At 40.6% G+C, this 19,927-nt stretch overlaps 1 protein-coding gene across 2 annotated transcripts in view; it reads right to left on the bottom strand.

Moving 5' to 3' along the window:
- The window catches only part of Gatad2b (GATA zinc finger domain containing 2B), a 77,521-nt gene that overhangs the window by 12,494 nt on the left and 45,100 nt on the right, over positions 1-19,927 (bottom strand). Inside the window, exons 1-2 of one of the 2 annotated variants that reach the window (XM_037206851.1) lie at positions 12,259-12,379; positions 3,357-3,692 (exon numbers count right to left, since the gene is read on the bottom strand). In XM_037206851.1, coding sequence (XP_037062746.1) covers positions 3,357-3,692; positions 12,259-12,290 — 368 coding nt within the window. In that variant the 5' untranslated portion in view covers positions 12,291-12,379. Of the gene's footprint in view, positions 1-3,356; positions 3,693-12,258; positions 12,380-19,927 lie in introns of those variants that run through there. The other variant, XM_028890720.2, reaches the window with a different exon arrangement.

The raw sequence follows: 19,927 nt of genomic DNA, 5'->3' as shown, positions 1-19,927 counted from the left end.
AAAAAAGTTCTTTCTCTACCATCCTAAAACAGTAGTTGTACTAGTTTTCACTTCATACATGCTATTTCAGATACATGCATTCACCCCATGAGTGGTATTTAGGAAACAAACACAGAAGGTCTTATGTTACAAAAATTCCACCTTCCATATTTTTCTTTTTATTCTTTTAAAGATTTGTTTTATTTAATGTATGAGTGTTGCCTACATACATGTATGTTCACCACATGCATGCCTGGTGTTATCAGAGGTGAGAAGAGGGAGATGAATCCTGGAACTGGAATTATAGATAGTGTGGGTACTGGGAACTCAACCCAGGTCCTCTGCAAGGGCCACAAAGTACTTTTAACCACTGAGCCATCTATCCAGTGGCATTGTTTTTATTCATATCAAAGAGATCATGTCTCTCCTTAGTTCATTCTTACAGAGCAGGTGGTGGGGAAGTGGAAAGAGATGCTATAATACTTGATGCCCATAAAATCCAATGTATTTTATTTTGTAAGTTCATTATCCACACATAAAATTAAATAGAATGGTTGGGTTTTCAGGGCTATAAGACCTTTTAGGGGGACAGTATTTGGGACTGATCCTAGTACCTTACACGTTAAGTACGCACTGTACTATTCAGCTGCATGATCAATCCCATACTCTGTTTAATTTATTTAAAACAGCATTGTCAGCTCATCAAAGCAGTGTAACAATGTGTCCATGAAGAATGTACTTAAAGAGCTTCACTTTGAGACATGAAAAATCTATCTAGTATTTCATTCACTTGCTCTGAAAGGCTGGATGATTATGGGACAAATGAGCCTCTCTGGCACATGTTCTCATTCATTCAACATCACCCCTCCTTGAAGAATAACAGGCTGATCTACTTATACAACATTTCTCCAAATCTATCTGTAGCTTCCAAGGAAGTTTCTCTTCTTTCAGCATGACTAAGAAATTTATCTTAGTGATAAATTTTTACAAGGATTTCTAAATACTATCAAATACTATTACCAAGATTAACTATTATGGTTTTTGTAAGGTTTGTTTGTTTTGCTTGTTTTATCTTATTTTATTTTTTTTTAAAGATTTATTTATTTATTTATTATGTATTCAGTGTTCTGCCTGCATATATGCCTGCAGGCCAGAAGAGGGCACTAGATCTCATTACAGATGGTTGTGAGCCACCATGTGGTTGCTGGGAATTGAACTCAGGACCTTTGGAAGAGCAGTCAGTGCTCTTAACCTTTGAGCCATCTCTCCAGCCTGCTTGTTTTATTTTTTAAGAGTTCTGAAGCTGGGTGGCGGTGGCACATGCCTTTAATCTCAGTATTTAGGAGGCAGAGCCAGGTGGATCTCTATGAGTTCGAGGTCAGCCTGGTCTACAGAGCAAGGATAGGCACCAAAACTACACAGAGAAAGCTTAAAAAAAGAGTTCTGAGGGGCTGGAGAAATGGCTCGGTGGTTAAGAGCACTGCTTGCTCTTCCAGAGGTCCAGAGTTCAATTCCCAGCAACCACGTGGTGTAAGAAGTTCTGTTGCCCCTTTCTGGCCTGCAGGCATACATGCAGACAGAATACTATATACATAATAATAAAGCTTAAAAAAAAATTCTGAGACAAGACAATCAAGATAAAAGAAACACATGCAAAGCTTCTTCTCTCCTCCATTAGTCTAGCTTAATAAAGATCCTGCTTTAGATTAGTGCCAGGATAAAGTCAACAAGGCAAATGAATAATTTTTATTTTTATCATTTTTTTCTGAACTATTAATAAACTTGTCTTCTTACGACAGGGTTTCTCTGTGTAGTTTTGGTGCCTGTCCTGGATCTTACTCTGTAGACCAGGCTGCCTCGAACTCACAGAGATCCGCCTGCCTCTGCCTCCCGAGTGCTGGGATTAAAGGCTGCTGAGATTAAAGGCATGCGCCACCCCCCTCTCACCCCCCCACTTAAGTCTTCTTAAAATCAGGGGTGTTTGTACTGTGATTCAACAACCACACAGATTCAAGCCTTGGTTACCTCCAGGTTCTTTTCTTCAAACTACACTTTGACAGATACCAGAAAAGGGGCCTGTGAAAATGTGTGTGTGTGTGTGTGTGTGTGAGAGAGAGAGAGAAAGAGACAGAGACAGAACAGGAATGAGCATTTGTATACAAAGAAACTTGTGTGGGGGTTGAGGGAAGTGGTATAGATAGAGCAAGAATGTAGAGACCACATGTGGATAGTTTTCCTTTTGAAACAAGAAAAGCCAGGTCCATGACTTTTTTTTTTTTTTTCCCGAGTCAGGGTTTCTCTGTGTAGCTTTGCGCCTTTCCTGGAACTCTGGAACTCGCTTTGGAGACCAGGCTGGCCTGAACTCACAAAGATCCGCCTGCCTCTGTCTCCCCAGTGCTGGGATTAAAGGCGTGGGCCACCACCTTTTTTTTTTTTTTTTTAATGTAATAGAATCTGAGATTCTATAACAAACAGATCCCAAATCCATGGAATGATCTGAAGGAAAGACTATTTTTTGTTTTTCAAGACAGGGTTTCTCTTTGTAGCCTTGGCCATCCTGGAGCTCCCTTTGTAGACCAGGCTGGCCTGGAACTCACACAGATCTACTTGCTTCTGTCTCTCGAGTGCTGAAATTAAAGGCATGCCTACCACTGCCAGGCCAGATGTAGCCTTTTTTATAAAGAAAAAGATAGTCAGGCATGGTGGTGCACGCCTTTAATCCTAGCATTTGAGAGGCAGAGGCAGGCGGATCTCTGCGAGTTCAAGGTCAGCCTGGTCTACAGAGGAATTCCTGGACAGCCGAGACTATTATACATAGAAACTCTGTCTCGAAAAACCAAAATGGAAGGAAGGAGGGGAGGGGAGGGGAGGGGAGGGGAGGGTGTTGGATCCCTTGGAGCTGGATGGATAGCTGTGAACTATTTAATGGAGGAGCTAGGATTTGAATTCCAGTCCTCATGACTGAGTTGCAAACATTATTAATTATCTTGTTACAACTCTGGTCCTCAGAAATAATAATCTTATCTTAGGTAAAAACTATGACTCTTCATGTGAGCTAGCTTCATCTAGAAATGAGAGGAATTCATGGTCAATTCAAGCCAGAGGACACAGCTCTTCTTTCAAGAAGCTTTAGGACATCATCATATGGTAGCTAACATACGTAATCCCAACACTGAGATACTGACGCAAGAGGATTGCCAAAAGCTCCAGACCAGCATGGCTACAGTGTGAGACCCCGTTGCAAAACAACAAAATACATAAAACAAAAAAGGCAGCTTTAGGATGAAAAGCACCTCCCTCCCTTTCTTGGAATTCATCCCATTTTCACAAGCTTATTTTAGAGAAGCCCCTATTTCTGGAGGCCACGAACTGCATACCTCCGCCGAGCACTCATGTCCACAGGCTCATCGTTGATGTTCTCTTTGCCTGGCCTCCCAGCAGTCCTGTTGTCTCCATGAGGCCTCAGATTGCCGTTGAGTTTCTCTTCATAACCCTTGACACCACTGCCATCTTGTTTGGTAGGTAACTCATGTGGCACCTCAAGATTTGCTAAATCTTTCCTTTTGAGCAGTGCCAACATTTTCAGACGTTCCATGGCCTCATGCCCCTCCATTTTGAGTCGTTTTGCCAAGACATCATCTCGTTCATCTGCTGGGTCCAAACTCCTCTTCAAAAGATTCAGGCGAAGAGCATCTTCTGTCATTCTATCCATCCTATGGAAAGAAACACACAAGAAAGATCAGAATAAAGTTCCTAATGTAGGCCCAAAAGCAGGAGTATGAGGTGTTAAGAAAAAAAAAAAAAAGAAATTGATGTATTGTACAGATAACAGAGCTAACTTCCAATACTATTATTGTCCTACAACATCCATATTATTTCTCCAGTTAACTTCAGCAATGAAAATAAACTTCAAGTACACTGTAGTCACCAAGGCCTGTAATTATAAAAGGTACGTGAAATCAACACTATATTCATGTAGATGGTTCTTTAGAAACAAACAAAACGTGGTACACTCCTTTAATCCCAGCACTCAAGAGGCAGAGGCAGGTGGATCTTTGTGAGTTGGAGGCCAGCCTGGTCTACAGAGAGTTCCAAGACAGCCAGGGCTACACAGAGAAACACTGCCTTGAAGAATATAAACAAACAAACAGAAACCAAACCACAACAAAAATTAAAAGTAAAAACAAAAACATTCAAGCTGAGGATGATAGAGCTTGCCTGTAATCCCAGCACTTGAGAGTCTGAATCAGGAGTATCTAGAATTTAAGGCCAGCTATAGTGCCATATTCTGTTAACAAACAAACAAACCAACAGGGACTGGAGAAGTGATTAAGAATACTTGCTGCTCTTACAGAAGACTGAGGTTCAGCTACCAGAATCCACATGGCAGTTTACAAGTGTCAGTAAAATTCCAGTTCCAGGGAATCCAGAACGCCCTTTGGTCTCTTTGCAGCAAAAACATGTGCACACAATTTTTTAAAAAATAAACTGAAACAACAAATAGAGCCAACAAAATGGCTCAGTAGGCAAAAGTGCTTGCTGCCAAGCTTGATGACCCAAGTTCAATCCTAGAGCTCATGTGATGGAAGTAAAGAGTTGATTCCTGACCTCCAAATAAATGCTATGGCATATGTAACCCCCCAAATGAACAAATAAATGTACCATATATTATATTTTTTTTTGAGACAGAGTCTCTCTACATAGTCCTGGAACTCCAGGGTATGTATGTGTGAACTCAGAGATCTGCCTGCCTTTGCCTTTCCAAGCGCTGGGATTGCACCACTTTACTAAACCAATATTATTCATAACGACATTCTCAAACACTATCCCCTTCTACCCATAGATAAGTGTGGCCCTCACCCTGCATCAAGGAAACTTAGCTCTCTGCACAGATAGCAATCATTTCAGAAAACCACAATCAATCAAAATGCATATTTGCAGAGCTCACCTACAACACAATTCCCATACCTAAGGCTCAGGGATTGGGGCAGAAAGAAATTTAAAAGCCAGAAAAACAAGAGTTTTGCTATGCGATTATGTCTCCTAGAAATGTCAGAAGCCACATGTATAAAGTCTCACCAACATGACTGCCTTAAACAAGAGCTGAACAAGGAAAGATAACAATAGACCATGGAAAGTCCAGTAGGCCTCAAATCTATACAAACAACTACATGCAACTATGGTATGCTGAGAGCTAGAGAAATAGTCTTACCCTGAGAAGAGCACACCAATTGGTTGCCTAATGCCAAATGGTCAGCCCTGAAAATGTACATTCAAGTAACATTATACACATGAGCCTGTTATCTACCCTCAATTGTACATACAATTGGGTTTAAAAAAAAATCTTAAAACTAAAATAATTAATAATTTATTTAACTTTATTTTATTTATATTAGTATGAAGGTGTCAGATCCCCTGGAACCGGAGTTACAGACAGTTGTAGCCACCATGTAGGTTCTGGGAATTGAACCTAGGTCCTCTGGAAGAGCAGCCAATGCTCTTAACACCACTGAGTCAACTCTCCAGTCCTCAAAATCTTACAACTTTTAAAAATCTTGAGACTTTTTCAAACCACTTGGAAGCAGAGACCAAAAGAACTGCATAGAACAGTGGTTCTCAAACTTCCTAATGCTGAGACCCTTTAGTATAGTTTCTCATGTTGTGGTGACCCCCAACCATAAAATTATTTTCATTGCTACTTCATAACTGTAATTTTGCTGTTATGAATCATAATGTAAACATCTGTGTTTTCTAGTAGTCTTAGGTGACTCCCATAAAAGGATTGCTTGACCCTCAAAGGGACCACAACCCACAGGTTGGGAACAAAGAAACAAAGACCAGTTGAGCTACCTGGAAGAGGCTCAAACCAACTGAGCCACCAGAAAGGACACCTCCAATCTGTTGAGTGGCTGCAGGGTGTACACTGTGCTCCAGGTTTCCAGCTTTGCGAGCTGTTACCATGCTCTGGTGATGCAGCTGTTTTTAAGTCAATTTCTGCTACTCTAACTAAACTCTCACACAAATTCCTGTAAGTAACCCCACTAAGGTGGGCTTTGGTGGTATCCATACTTTGGTCTGTCAATAGGCTCCCTATCCAGGATGAGTAGAAGTGTGTGTTGCATCTCCTCAGGAAAAGTTTGTTGCATAACACTTCTCAATCCTGCAATAAAAAAAATTATACAGGCTGGGAGATGGTGGAACATGTCGTTAATCCCAGCATTAGGAAACAGAAGAAGCATGTGCCTCTCTATGAGTTCAAGGTCATCGTGGTCTACAGGATGAGATTCAGGACAGTCAGAGCTATACAGAGAAACTCTTCTCAAAAAAAAAAAAATTATACAGTACATCTTCCACTAAAATTACATAGTGCATCTTCTTGTACAAAGCTAGACACCTTAAGAAGCAGTACTGTGTATTTTCATGTATTAATATTTTTCTTGTCCATCTAATCACACTATAAATATTAAAGTATATGCTACACATCATGTTCAAGGGTTAGGTAGTGGAAATAAACATTTTTAGTATGCTAGCACACGCTTGTATCCAAAACTTGGGAGGCTAAGGCATGTAGACTGCCATATACTGAGTGTGGTTCAGGCCAGCCTGCGCTACAGAATGAGACCCCATTTAAAAAAACAAACAAATCAGAGCAAGTTCAAGGACGGCCGGGGCTACAGGGAGAAACCTGGTCTTGAAAAAACAAACAACAGGGGTTGGGGATCTAGCTCAGTGGTAGAGCAAGGCCCCGGGTTCAATCCTCAGTTCAAAAAAAAAAAGAAAAAGAAAGAAAGAAAGAAAGAAAGAAAGGAAAAAAAGGAAAGAAAGAAAAAGAAAAAACAAACAACAACAAAAAATTGGGTGGTGGTGGTGGTGGTGGTGGTGGTGGTGGTGGTGGTGGGTGCAGCACTCCTTTAATCCCAGGGGAGTCAGAAGCAGGTAGATCTTGGTAGCATGAATCTCAAAAGGTCTTATTAATAATAAAAACAAACTCAGAGCCAGGTATGGGGTGAACGCTGAAAGATCAGATCAGCCACAGCTAACTCACCTTGCCAATTCCTCAGTTGATCCTGTTTCCCCAGACTGGAAACCGTTGTGTCCTCATCCAAACTGATCTATGCTGAACTGATGCCAAAAGCCTAAAAGCTTAATCAGGCTCTAGTTCCTGGTTTTCATGCCTTATATACCTTTCTGCTTTCTGCCATCACTTCCTGGGATTAAAGGGTGAGTCATCATGCCTGGCTGTTTCCAGTGTGTCTTTGAATTCACAGAGATCCGGATGGATCTCCGCCTCCCAAGTGATAGGATTAAAGGTGTGTGCTACCACTACCACACTTCAGCTTAATGGCTTGCTCTTAGCTCTGATCCCCAGGCAACTTTATTAACATACAAATAAAATCACATTTCAGCACAAATAAAATACTTATACCATTCATTTAACAATGTAATACAATTTGCTAATCCTTGAATGTTATTATTACCAACTATTAGGATATAAAGAAATGAAAGTAGTTAGACATTACAATCAAACTTGTAGTCATATTAGGTATGTTTTCAAGATGGAGAAGATATATTTTAGATAGACAGGTCATCTTCAAACCCCTCAGGGATCTACAAAATATGGTATTTAAAATGTATTTTCTGTTTTTATGACTATGAGACATGTCGGCTCCTGGCAGTACCAATCTACTTCAGAGAAAATACAGGCATTGAAGAAACTACACATGGAGTTAACTTTCACTGTGACAAAAGTTAGCCACTGGACAGCAAAGTATCCTTGAATCGACTGCTGACAAACAGGACAGACAGGACACAAAACAAAGGACTACCTATTCTTGCCAAGACAAGTGTGGTTGTGGCTTCAACAAAAGGCATCTTCTGAGGCCAGGACAATATGGCAACCATCCCTGAAGTGGCCTTTGCAATCCAGAAAAAGGTACAGAGCCCCTTTCTTCGAAGGCAGCTGAACTGGCAGTAGACCAATGACTTCTGATGTGCAGTGGAACAGCAGCTGAAGCAGTTATTCTTGAAAGAGTAATTAAGCTGATGGAGTCTAACCTCTCAATGGTAGACTGGTATTTAATAAGAGATGAAGCCACCCACAAGCCAAGAAGAATGGGATGCGGAGAAGAACGGGATGCTGAGATGAAGCCACACACAAGCCAAGAATGGACAGCTGAATTCAAAAAACATCAACCATTTCCAGAATTTAAAATCCTGAATCACGATATTACATTAGTGGAATTCAGGTGTTTCTGGTACATGGACGACTCTCACTAAATGTGAGGTCAAACTGTTGGCCTTGTGTACATCCTACTTCACAAAATGAGTCTGTCAGATACGCTAAGCCTATAGGTTGAAGATGATGCCCCAACATTGCGGAGAAACCTCGGGTGACTGTCCAGGTAACTGGCTGTTTCTGTCAACTCACAATTTTTAGGAAGCTGCTTATGTGCACTTCATGTTTTTTTTTTTTTTTTTTAGGTAATATTATTTCCTTCTTGGGTCTCTGAGGGGAGTTGAAGATTAGACAGTTATAGTTAAAGATTAGATAGTTATAGTTTTCCTTGTTCAGACTTTCAGAAAAGAAACTCACTTAAGAGGTGTAAGTATAAATTTGAAAGACATTATAAGATAGTTCTGTTAGTAATATAAGTTATGATAGAAAGTGAATCAGGTACATTTTGGACTTACCAAAATAGGATAGATAATGGAATTATTTTCTCTGAGTTTGTCAAATGCAAATGGACTAGACATTGTTTAGGTATTTATTACTTGTATATATTGTATACAGTTATTGTACTTATTGCATATAGTTTTTCTTAGTTATAACTTCCTTTTTTCTTTTTATTAGAACAGAAGGGGGAAATATGGTGGTATTTTATTTGTGTTGAAATGTGATTTTATTTGTATGTTAATAAAGTTGCCTGGGGATTAGAGCTAAGAGCAAGCTATTAAGCAGAAGTCTGGTAGTGGTAGCACACGCCCTTAATCTGATCACATGGCAGGCAGAATCTCTGTGTGTTTAAGGACACAGCCAAGCGGTGACCCGAACCTTTAATCTCAGTAGGAACCATGGAGACCTGGAGGTCTGTATAGACAGGCAGTGACGATGAAGTCATGTGGTTGGGTTTAGAGCCAATGAGAAGGCAGAACAAGAAGGCAATTAGAAGGACAAGACACAGGAGAAGGTCTCTCTCTCAGGGGAAGGATGGCAGCGAGTGGTAAGATAAGGTGGTCTCAGCTCTTGGCTACTGCTCGATCTCTGGGCTTTTAACTCTTTATTTGGCTCTGTGTTTCTTATTTAATAAGACTGTTTAGAATTACATCTACAGATCTCTGTGAGTGTGAGGCCAGCCTGGTCTACAAAGCAAGTTCCAGGACAGCCAGAGCTCTTACACAGAAAATCCCTGTCTCAAAAAAAACCCAAAACCAACCAAACAAAAAGCAAATCAAAACCATGGGGCAGAATTGTACTTAACCTACCTAATTACCTTACTTTATATTGTATTATGTTGCTAAACTACCAGCTGTCTCCCCTATGATCTTGTTGGGATCTGTCTAGGAGCTGGGGCTTGCTGCCATTCTCCAGCAACTACCAGCATTATGATGCTAGCCATCAATAAAGACCAAAATTCAAAAATTCAAGTATGATTCTTACTGGCTACACAGTTTTTACATAATGTATAAACACTGTTGTTTAAACCAACAAAAGTTAAGAGATGATGCACCTGTATATTGCTAAACCATCAAAAATCAAGAGATGATGTACCTGTATACTGCTTTTCATCCTAATTCAGATTGAGATTATATCACAGCAATAATAACTCTAAGACAAGCTGGGTGGTGGTGGCACATGCCTTTAGTCTCAGCACTCAGGAGGCAGAAGCAGATGGATCTGTGTTTGAGGCCAGCTTGGTCTACAAAGTGAGTTTCAGGACAGCCAGGGCTACACAGAGAAATCCTGTCTTGAAAAACAAAAACAACAAAAAATTATAGGAATAAAAACAATACAAAACAAAGAAACCCTGAAAACATTAACATAAGGAAGACAATCACAAGAAGCTATGCCATGTGACTTGTATTTTCAGTCAGCTGGAGTCTCAAAATATTAAATGGAGAAAAACACAAAAACAAACAATTTACCAAATTCAAATTATATAGTTCTTTCTTTCTAACAGAGTCTCACTGTGTATGTCTGGCTGACCTGTAACTCTGCTGTAGACCAGGCTGACCTCAAACTAAGACTTGTCTGTCTCTGCCTCCCCAGTGCTGAGACTAAAGGTGTGCACCCCTACAACAAAACCCAAATTACATGTTCTAAGTAATGTGACCATTCTTCATTAATAGCTGACTACACTAAACCAGAGTGTGCATGTTCAAGTGACTTAACTTAGTAATGGCTACAAAGCACAGGAGTAGTGAAGTATTAGAGACATCAAAAAAGAGGACAGAGTGATTTTGGCACTATGCCCTGCAGGACACAGAGGAAATTATGGAATACACAGGGTTCAAAACTATCCTCTGGAGGTTTTGGAACATATTCTTTGGGTGTAAGAGATGATTACTATATGTGAAAAGTATATGAGGACCTAACAGGTTTTTAGCACCCTTGTAAAAGCCTGGGTGCAGCAGCATGTGCTTATAATCTCAGCACAAAGGAGGAAAAAAACACCATCTCACAGATAAGGTGGAGAAGGATAGAGGAAGACATGTTAACCTTCGGCCTACACACAGACCAAAAAAAAAAGACAAAAAATGCACCCATACACATGGGAATATGTACCCATACACAAAAAGTTTTTCAAAAAAGGAAATTTGTAAACAAAGATCAGTTGTTGCCTAGGGCAGAAGAAATACTGCTAATGACTAGAGGTTTTCTGTTCAGGTTGATAAAAATGTTTCAATCTGTAGTAAAGGCTGCATAACTCTGTGACTATACTAAAACCAGTGAACTGTAAACCTTAGTTATTATAAAAAGTAAATTCAATTAGAATTTATTTTTATGGGGCTAGAGAGATGATTCAGCAATTAAGAGCATTTATTGCTCTTCCAAGGGACCTGGGTTTGATCCCAGCAACCACATGGAAGCTCATAGCTATTTATAATTCCAATTGTATGGGAGTTATATAAGTATGTGATATATATACATACATGAAAGGAAAAGTACCCATATACATAAAAGTTTTTAAAAATAATAGTTTAGCTGGACAGTAATGATGAATACCTTTAATCCCAGCACTCAGGAGGCAAAAACAGGCAGATCTCTGTAAGTCTGAAGCCAGTCTGGTCTACAGAGCAAGTTCCAAGACAGCCACGGTAGTTACACAGAAAAACCTTGTCTCTCTGTATCTCTCTGTATATACTTATATACATAATAGTTTAAAATTTTATTTTATTTTTATTACGTACAAGTTTATGTGGGGGATATATGGACGTGACTGCAAATGTCAAAGGAAACAAGAGGCACCATCGTATCTCTCTGGAACTGGAGTTATAGGCGTTTGTGAGTTTCCCATGTGGATGCTGGGAACCAATCCATGTCCTTTGCAAGAACAGGATGGGGCTCTTAACCTATGATCCATTGTCTCTCCAGCCCCATGAACCCATGAACTGCTCTCAAATTCTGTTGGGACATGAACCTCAACAAATATTTTTTAAAAAATGTTTATGAAGGGGCTGGAGTGATGGTTACGAACAGTTATACCCTTTCAGAAGACTAGGTTCAGTTCCCACTGTCCACATGGCGGCCCGTAACTCCAGTTCTAGGAAATCAAATTCCCTTTTCTGGCCTCCTCTAACATTAGAGATGGACATATACACATGTAGGTGCTCACATATACATATAAATCTTTTTTAATAAAGGAAAAATATTTATGTTAATAGCAAACATAAAGGAAAATATTAGCATTTAACAGGCTAGGTGTGGTGGTGTAAACTGCAATTCCAGGACTCAAGAGGCTGAGATGGGAGGATGAAGAGTTCAAAGCCAACTTGGGATATATAGTGAAGACCTGACTCAAAATAAAATAGTCCAAAGTCAAACAACTTTTGGGCAGTTTAATATATAGATGAAACCTACAGATTTAAGAATTTTAACAACTTCAAGCACAAGAAAAGTGCTGGGATTACATGTATGCATGCACCACTGAACTTAGATCAGTTAAAAAAAAACTTTAAATGTAATCTTAAAAATAAATATCTAATCTTGGAGCTGGAGAAATGACGCAGCGGGTAAAATGCTTGCTGTGACATGGAGACCTAAGTTGGGATCCTTCTTACCTGTATAAAAAGGCAGGCTTGACAACAAGCATCTATAATCGCTCTGTGCATGCAGGTGTGTGAAGGGAGGCAGATCCTGGGAGCTTGCTGGGTGAATCTGTGAGCTCCAGATTTAGAGAGACAACCTGTCTTAAAAATAAGGTGGAAGACTGGCAAGATGACCCAAGCCTAACAACTTGAGTTCAATCTCTGGAGCCCATGTAAAGGTGGAGGAGAGAACCAAATACTGAAAGTCTTGCATTCACCGTCACATTCCAACAATGGCAGAAGCACCCACATTCACACATCATGTTCACACATGACTATTTAAAAAAAAAAAAAAAAAAAAAAAGTTGAGGTCAGGCGGTGGTGGCGCACGCCTTTAATCCCAGCACTGGGGAGGCAGAGCCAGGCAGTTCTCTGTGAGTCCAACGCCAGCCTGGGCTATGAATGAATGAATAAAAAGATGACGGGCTAAAAGGAAAATAGCTTGTCAGTTAAGAGCATTCTTCCAGAGGATCATGGCAGCTCACAAGTATCTGTAACTCTAGACCCAGTGTATCCAATGCCCTCTATTTTTTTTGAAACAGGGTCCTGGCTGTCCAGGAACTGGCTCTGTAGACCAGGCTGGCCTCGAACTCACTTAGATCCACCTGCCTCTGCCTCCTAAGTGCTGGGATTAAAGGTGTGTGCCACCATCGACCGGCTCTAATGCCCTCTTCTGACCTTCTTTGGCACTGCATGCATGCATACACACACACACACACACACACACACACACACACACACACACACACACAGAGTAGACATCTATGTAGGCACTAACACACACACACTTTAAAAAATAATAAGGTAGAGAGCTATAAAGGAAGACACTGACATCTACCTGTGGAGGCCCAAATTACTCAAAGTGCTGAGATTAAAGGCGTACGCCACTGCCCAATGGCTATCCTGTGTTTCTGTCTTTCTCTTCTTCACTACCTTTCTATCTAATATTTTCTTATCCCTCTCTCCTCCTCATAGTAACCCTGGGAGAAGTAGGAGCTGGCCTCCCACAGATGGCGCCCTGAACGTTGGACCCCTATATCTACCTCTGAATTCAACACATGCAGTATGTACTCTTAACCAGGGAGGTATCTCTGCAGACCTTGGTTCACAGATATTTTTATCATTATCAATGCTGATAATGAATGTCACTTCATAGAAATATACTGCACAAAGTGTCAAAGGTATGAATGAATATGTATATTTCATAAATTGTTGGAAATGTCATCATAATCTTGAAGTAAAATTTACTTAATTTCTAAAAAACATTTCTCGCTATGTATAGTAGCACAGGTCTCTATTTTCAGCACCTGGGAGGCAGAGGCAGTCAGATCTCTGTGATTTTGAGGCCAGCCTGGTCTACAAAGTGAATCCAGGATAGCTAGGGCTACACAAAGAAACCCTGTCCCTGTCCCCCCCACCCCCTCACCCGCCCAAAGACTTATTTTCTATGTGTGAGTATGACAATATTTTATTTATGCTGAAATGTGACTTTATTTGTATGTTAATAAATAAAGTTGCCTGGAGATCAGAGATCATAGCCATTAAACAGAAGTCTGTCAGTGGTAGCACACACCTTTAATTCAATCTGGCAGGCAGAGTCTGTGTGTTCAAGGACACAGCCAGCATGGTGACACACGCCTTTAATCTCAGTACCAACCGTAGAGACCTGGAGGTCTGTATAAACAGGCAGTGACAAGGAAGTCATGTGGTTGGGTTTAAAGCCAATGAGAAGGCAGAAAAGAAAGGCAATAAAAAGATAGGACACAGGAAGATCTCTCTCCGAGGGGAAGGAAGGCAGCTACTGGTAAGCTAAAAGGCTACTGTTCTGATCTCTTGGGCTTTGAACTCTGTATATAGCTTTGTGTTTCTTACTTAATAAGACCATTTAGAATTTTGTCTACATGTGTGTGCCTGCATATATTTATGTGCACTGAGTATGTACCTGGTGCTCATGGAGGCCAGGAGAGGGTGTCAGAGCCCCTAAAAATGGAGTTATAGACGTCATGGTGCTGGCAACTGAACCTAGGTCCTCTGCAAGAGCAGTATATGCTGTTAACAGAGCTATCTCTCCAAGCCCCACTTAACAATTTTTGATCAAAATCAGTCAGCAAATGAAACAGCAATTTTTAAAATAGAAATTCTAGGTTAGTCATGATAACCAGCTTTTTCTTTTTAAAGATTTATTTATTTATTATGTATACAGAAGAGGCTGCCAGATCTCATTACAGATGGTTGTGAGCCACCATGTGGTTGCTGGGACTTGAACTCAGGACCTCTGGAGGAGCAGTTGGTGCTCTTAACCTCTGAGCCATCTCTCCAGCCCCCAGTGATAACCAGCTTTAATCCCAGAGCTCAGAAGGCAGAATCAGATGGATCTCTGTTTTAGGTCAGCCTAGTCCACACAGTAAGTTCCAGGTCAGCCAAAGCTACATAGTGAGACCCTATCTCAATAAAAACACATTAAATGAATGAATGAATGAATGACTCTAAGCAGGGTTTAGTGGCCTCTGTCTATAATCTCAGTACTCTAGAGGTAAAGGTAAGAGAATAAGGAATTCAATACCAGCTTTGACTACATAGGAATTCAAAGCCAGCCTGACCTAAAGAAAACCATGACTCAAGTCAATCGATAAAAATAAATAAAACACTGTAACACAAAGATATACCATTTTGAAGAAGCAGGTAGATCTCTGAGTTTGAGGCCAGACTGGTCTACATAGTGAGTTCAAGACAGCTTGAGCTATATAGTGAGACCTTGTCTCAAAACCACAAAAAATAAACAAACAAACAAATAAAGTAAAAATACACTAGTTTGAAGCTTGTATGCTGAGGAATGGTGGTAAGAAAATATTATAAAAGTCTTCATTTTCTGTAAGAGTAGAAATGGTATGTATTGTAAAATCACTGCATGGCCGGGCGGTGGTGGCACACGCCTTTAATCCCAGCACTCGGGAGGCAGAGCCAGGTGGATCTCTGTGAGTTTGAGGCCAGCCTGGGCTAACAAGTGAGTTCCAGGAAAGGCGCAAAGCTACACAGAGAAACCCTGTCTCAAAAAAACAAAACAAAACAAAACAAAAAAACACTGCATGTCCTAACACACAACATGTTGTCTTCATTCAGAGCTCAGGTGTTTTGGCCAGTGCTCACTGGGTATTCCTTGGCAAGACAGCCATGTAATTTAATGTTGCTCAGAACCAAGGCTGCAGTGAAGGTGCAGAGTACATCATAGTCGATGTTGCCAGAAACACCAAGCTTACTGTGAGTTTAACTTTTGATGTTCACATGTTCAGAACCTTTCCTGTTGCCAAATGTTTGTTTATTTTGTAGCACTCAAATTTGTGACCCACAGCTTTAAGAAGCTTGGGTGGGGATGAAGAGATGGTTCAATGGTAAGGCACCTGTCTTTCAAGTTCCAAGGAGCTGAGTTCAAAACCCCAGAACCCTGTGTACAAGCTAGGGACAACAGCATGCATCTGTAATCCCAGTGCTCCTACAGTGAGACGAGGAGGAGATGAGAATCCTCGGAAACTTGTGGGTTCACAGCAGTTAAGAACAAAGAGACCCTGTCTAAAACAAGGAAGAGGACTACTCCACATGTGACACACACCCTAGAGTGTAGAGGATCCTTCATGATCTGGTCCCAGCTTACCTTTTTAATTTTTTAAACATGTTACACTTATTCCTATACATATTTTATAATAGAGTAAATTAACTGATCTACAGTTTGACGTTCTTTCATGCCTGAAAACCTGTTCATGCCATTTTTTTTTAAACATAGTATGTCTTTTTGCCTTATGACTATAAGAAGACGGGTGGGAAAGACAGCTCACTTAGTAAAGTGCTTACAGCATGAAGAATGTCAGTTCAATCCCCAGAACCCATGAAACAAACAAAACCCCAGCTAGGTGTGGTATTAAATGACTGCAATGTCAGTGCTATTCCAGGCCAGTAAGAAACCGTCTTGAACAAAACAGAACAGATAGGCTGCATCTCAGGAATGACACTGTGGCCTTTTTATGCATGCTCCACACACAAAACTACAGAAACATTTCTTTAATAAACTGACTAACAGATGCTTTGATTTACGTGAGACATGATCCAGTTTATCCCCTAATGATGATTAACAGTGCCCCAGTTAGAAGGGTTAGCTTATATGGTCACCCTATCTATAAAAGCTTGCCCCCTGTTCTACCAGGCAACTTTTCCTTATACAGCCTGTCCGGGCATTCTGAACATGTCAGTACCTAGTATGTTACTTGTCCATTTCACCTAAAAACAAAACAAAACAAAAACTATGAATCACAGAGAGACCAAGAAGGTATGTAGTAATTTATTTTTTCTTCTTTGAGTTTTTTTTTTTTTTTGGGGGGGGGGTGGAGGGGCGACAGGATCTCTCTATGTATTCCTGAAATTTGCTGTGTAGACCAGGCTGACCTTGAATTCACAAAGATCGATGTTCCACCCACCATCTCCCACTCCACCCCCACGCCCCAGTGTTGGGATTAAAGGCCTGTATCACCACCCTGGGCTCTAATTCATTTCCTTACTTTTGAATCTAACCTGTACACAAGAGCTACTCTAAATCTTTTTTCTCCTTGATTCAATTTCTAGCTTCAAAATCTGTCTTCTGGGGAATGGAGAAATGGTTCAGCAATTAAGAGCACCAGCTGCTTTTCCAGAGGATCTGAGCTTGATTCCCAGAACCCATTTGGTGGCTCACAACCACCTGTAACTCCAGTTCTAGGACTCTCTTCTGACCGACCTCGTCAGGCACAGAATGCACCTGGTACACAAAATAAATCTAAAACAACAGTAAAGAACCTGTCTTCTGCAAATAGATCCTAAGAAAAGGAGCATGATGTAAGAGAGAAAGGCTGTGGAACTAGACAGCAATCTTCAGGCCAGTAGTCAGCTGAAAGATAGAATAATCTACCCTAGGATTAAAAAATATTTTTTAAAAAATGGGCATGGTTATTCATGCTTTTAATTCCAGCACTCCTGGGACGCAGAGGCAGGCAGATCTTTGTGAATTCAAAGTCACCCTAGTCTACACACCAAGTTCTAGGTCAGGCAGGGCTACATACACAGTGGGACTCTGTATGTATTGAGAGTATACATATGTATGAATGGCTATTCAACATTCCCTGTGGGAGGATCCTCCATTGAAATCTTTAAACCGGTTGAGAATTATTATAAGTAGGCACTGTGAAAGCAAATCTTTCTCTGTCTTTTTCTTGTAAGGGTATTGACAAGAAACAGTCTTTTAAATCAATAACTATGAGAGGCCATCATTTTGGTAACAGAGTAGGCAAAGGAATTCCAGATTGTAGAGAGCCCATTGGCTGAATTACTTTGTTAATTGCTCTAAGGTCTGTTACCATTCTCCATTTACCAGATTTCTTTTTAATAACAAATACAGGAGAATTCCAAGGGCTGGTTGATTCTTCAATATGCTGAGCATTTAACTGTTCTTCTACCAGCTCTTCTAAAGCTTAGAGTTTCTCTGTTGTTAAAGGCCATTGCTGAACCCATACTGGCTTGTCAACCATTTTAAAGGTAGAGCTAGCCAGGTGGCGGCGGCGCACGCCTTTAATCCCAGCACTCGGGAGGCAGAGACAGGCGGATCTCTGTGAGTTCAAGGCCAGCCTGGGCTACCAAGTGAGTTCCAGGAAAGGTGCAAAGCTACACAGAGAAACCCGTCTCGAAGAAAAAAAAAAAAAAAAAAAAAAAGGTAGAGCTGTCGGTGTCTTTGGAAGATCATCAGTTGTTGTGCCCTGTTATTGTATAATATGGATGGCTGGTGACCACTCATTAGAATAATATCTTCTAATATTTCTCTCAGAAACATATGCTAGTTTATGATTTGTTTCTGAGATTGGAGGGATGTTAATCTGAGTATTCCAGTGTTGCAACAAGTCTCAACCCCACAGGTTCATAGCTATGTTAGCCATATATGGTTTTAATTTTCCTCTCTGTCCTTCTGGACCTATACATTCGAGCCATCTTGCACTCTGTTTCACCTGAGATAATGTCCCAATTCCTAACAGTTGAACGTTTACCTCCTGAAGAGGCCAAGTTGGATGCCAAAATTCTGGTGCAATTATGGTAACATCCACACCTGTGTCTACCAGAACAGACAACAAAACACCATTTATTTTTATCGTTAATTTTGGTCTTTGTTCATTCATAGAAGTTTGCCAAAAAATTTTATGTTTTCTCCTGAAGTTTCTATTCTCTCTGTTTTATCATCCTGACCAGCATGATTTATTCCAATAGGCATTTGGTTATTTAATTGCTCTGAGTAGGGGTTTCCTCTACAACTGCAGGAAAGGTTTGAACTGGATTTGCTATGGGGGCCTGCATGAGGCCCTTCTGGGAGTTTTCCGAAGCCTGAGGCAAAGGATTACCTTGTCTGTCCCTTGTTGATCTATATTCGTTGGTCCAGTGTTTTCCCTTACCACACCTTCTGCATACTCCAGAAGGAAGGGGCATTCTGTTGCCATTGTTCCTTGAAGAAACATTATTTCTAGGAATGACCTGTTTATAGTCCCTTTTCCAAAGGTGCAGATCTTGCCTATAACGGCCTTAAGAAAAAGATCTGGGCAGTGGCGGTGCAAGCCTTTAATCCTGCCTGGCACTTAAGAGGCAGAGCCAAGAGGATCTCTGTGAGTTCAAGGCCAGCCTGGTCTACAGAGCAAGATCCAGGACAGGCACCAAAACTACACAGAGAAACCCTGTCTCAAAAAACAACAAAATAATCATATACAACAAACACCAGAAACAATTCAAAGGAATTCTTGCCTCCAAAAATAAGCAATTTGAAAACTGTGATATATCTCCAAAGTGTTCTCATTTCAGACATTACCAAGAAACAGCCCAGAGCTATATACTAAAAAAATACAAGCACTGATGTTCAAAGAAATACTGGACACTATAGTCTAAGGCTTTACTTACTTGTTTGTTTGTTTAATGTGGTGATGGTGTCTCTCTATGGAGCTTTGGCTGACCTAGAATATGCTTTGTAGACCAGGCTGGCCATTGAAACTCACAAATATATGCTTGCCTTTGCTTCCCCAGCACTGATATTAAAGGTGTAAACAGCCATGTCCTGCCTGAGGACATTTCATGTTTTAAACTGAAATTTAGTAAACTTGGCATCTCCAACATCACAGCAAATACATATTTGGATAGCAAACTCCTTGTCATATAATTCATTTTTACATACATATCCTCATGACATTCCCCCAAATAAGCAGAGCAGTAAAACTTTGTTTTGGCCGGGCGGTGGTGGCGCACGCCTTTAATCCCAGCACTCGGGAGGCAGAGCCAGGCGGATCTCTGTGAGTTCGAGGCCAGCCTGGGCTACCAAGTGAGCTCCAGGAAAGGCGCAAAGCTACGCATAGAAACCCTGTCTCGAAAAAGAAAAAAAAAAACAAAAACAAAAAAACTTTGTTTTGAAGATGAGCAACTGGGCTTCCTGAGACTAATGAAGAGGCTACTTTCTAGTGGTCAACAAAACATTTTCATTTTCTGAACAGCTACACTATTCAAAGTAGTCTACAGACTATTGTTGGTCTATACAGTATAGCCATTCCACAGTTAATACATGAATCGAGAGTCAACATGTATATACTTTTGGGAT

The sequence above is a fragment of the Peromyscus leucopus genome, chromosome 6 (assembly GCF_004664715.2).
Source record: "Peromyscus leucopus breed LL Stock chromosome 6, UCI_PerLeu_2.1, whole genome shotgun sequence".
Lineage (NCBI taxonomy): Eukaryota > Metazoa > Chordata > Mammalia > Rodentia > Cricetidae > Peromyscus > Peromyscus leucopus.
Note: the sequence above shows the minus strand (reverse complement) of the source record. Positions and strands in the feature narration are given on the sequence as shown.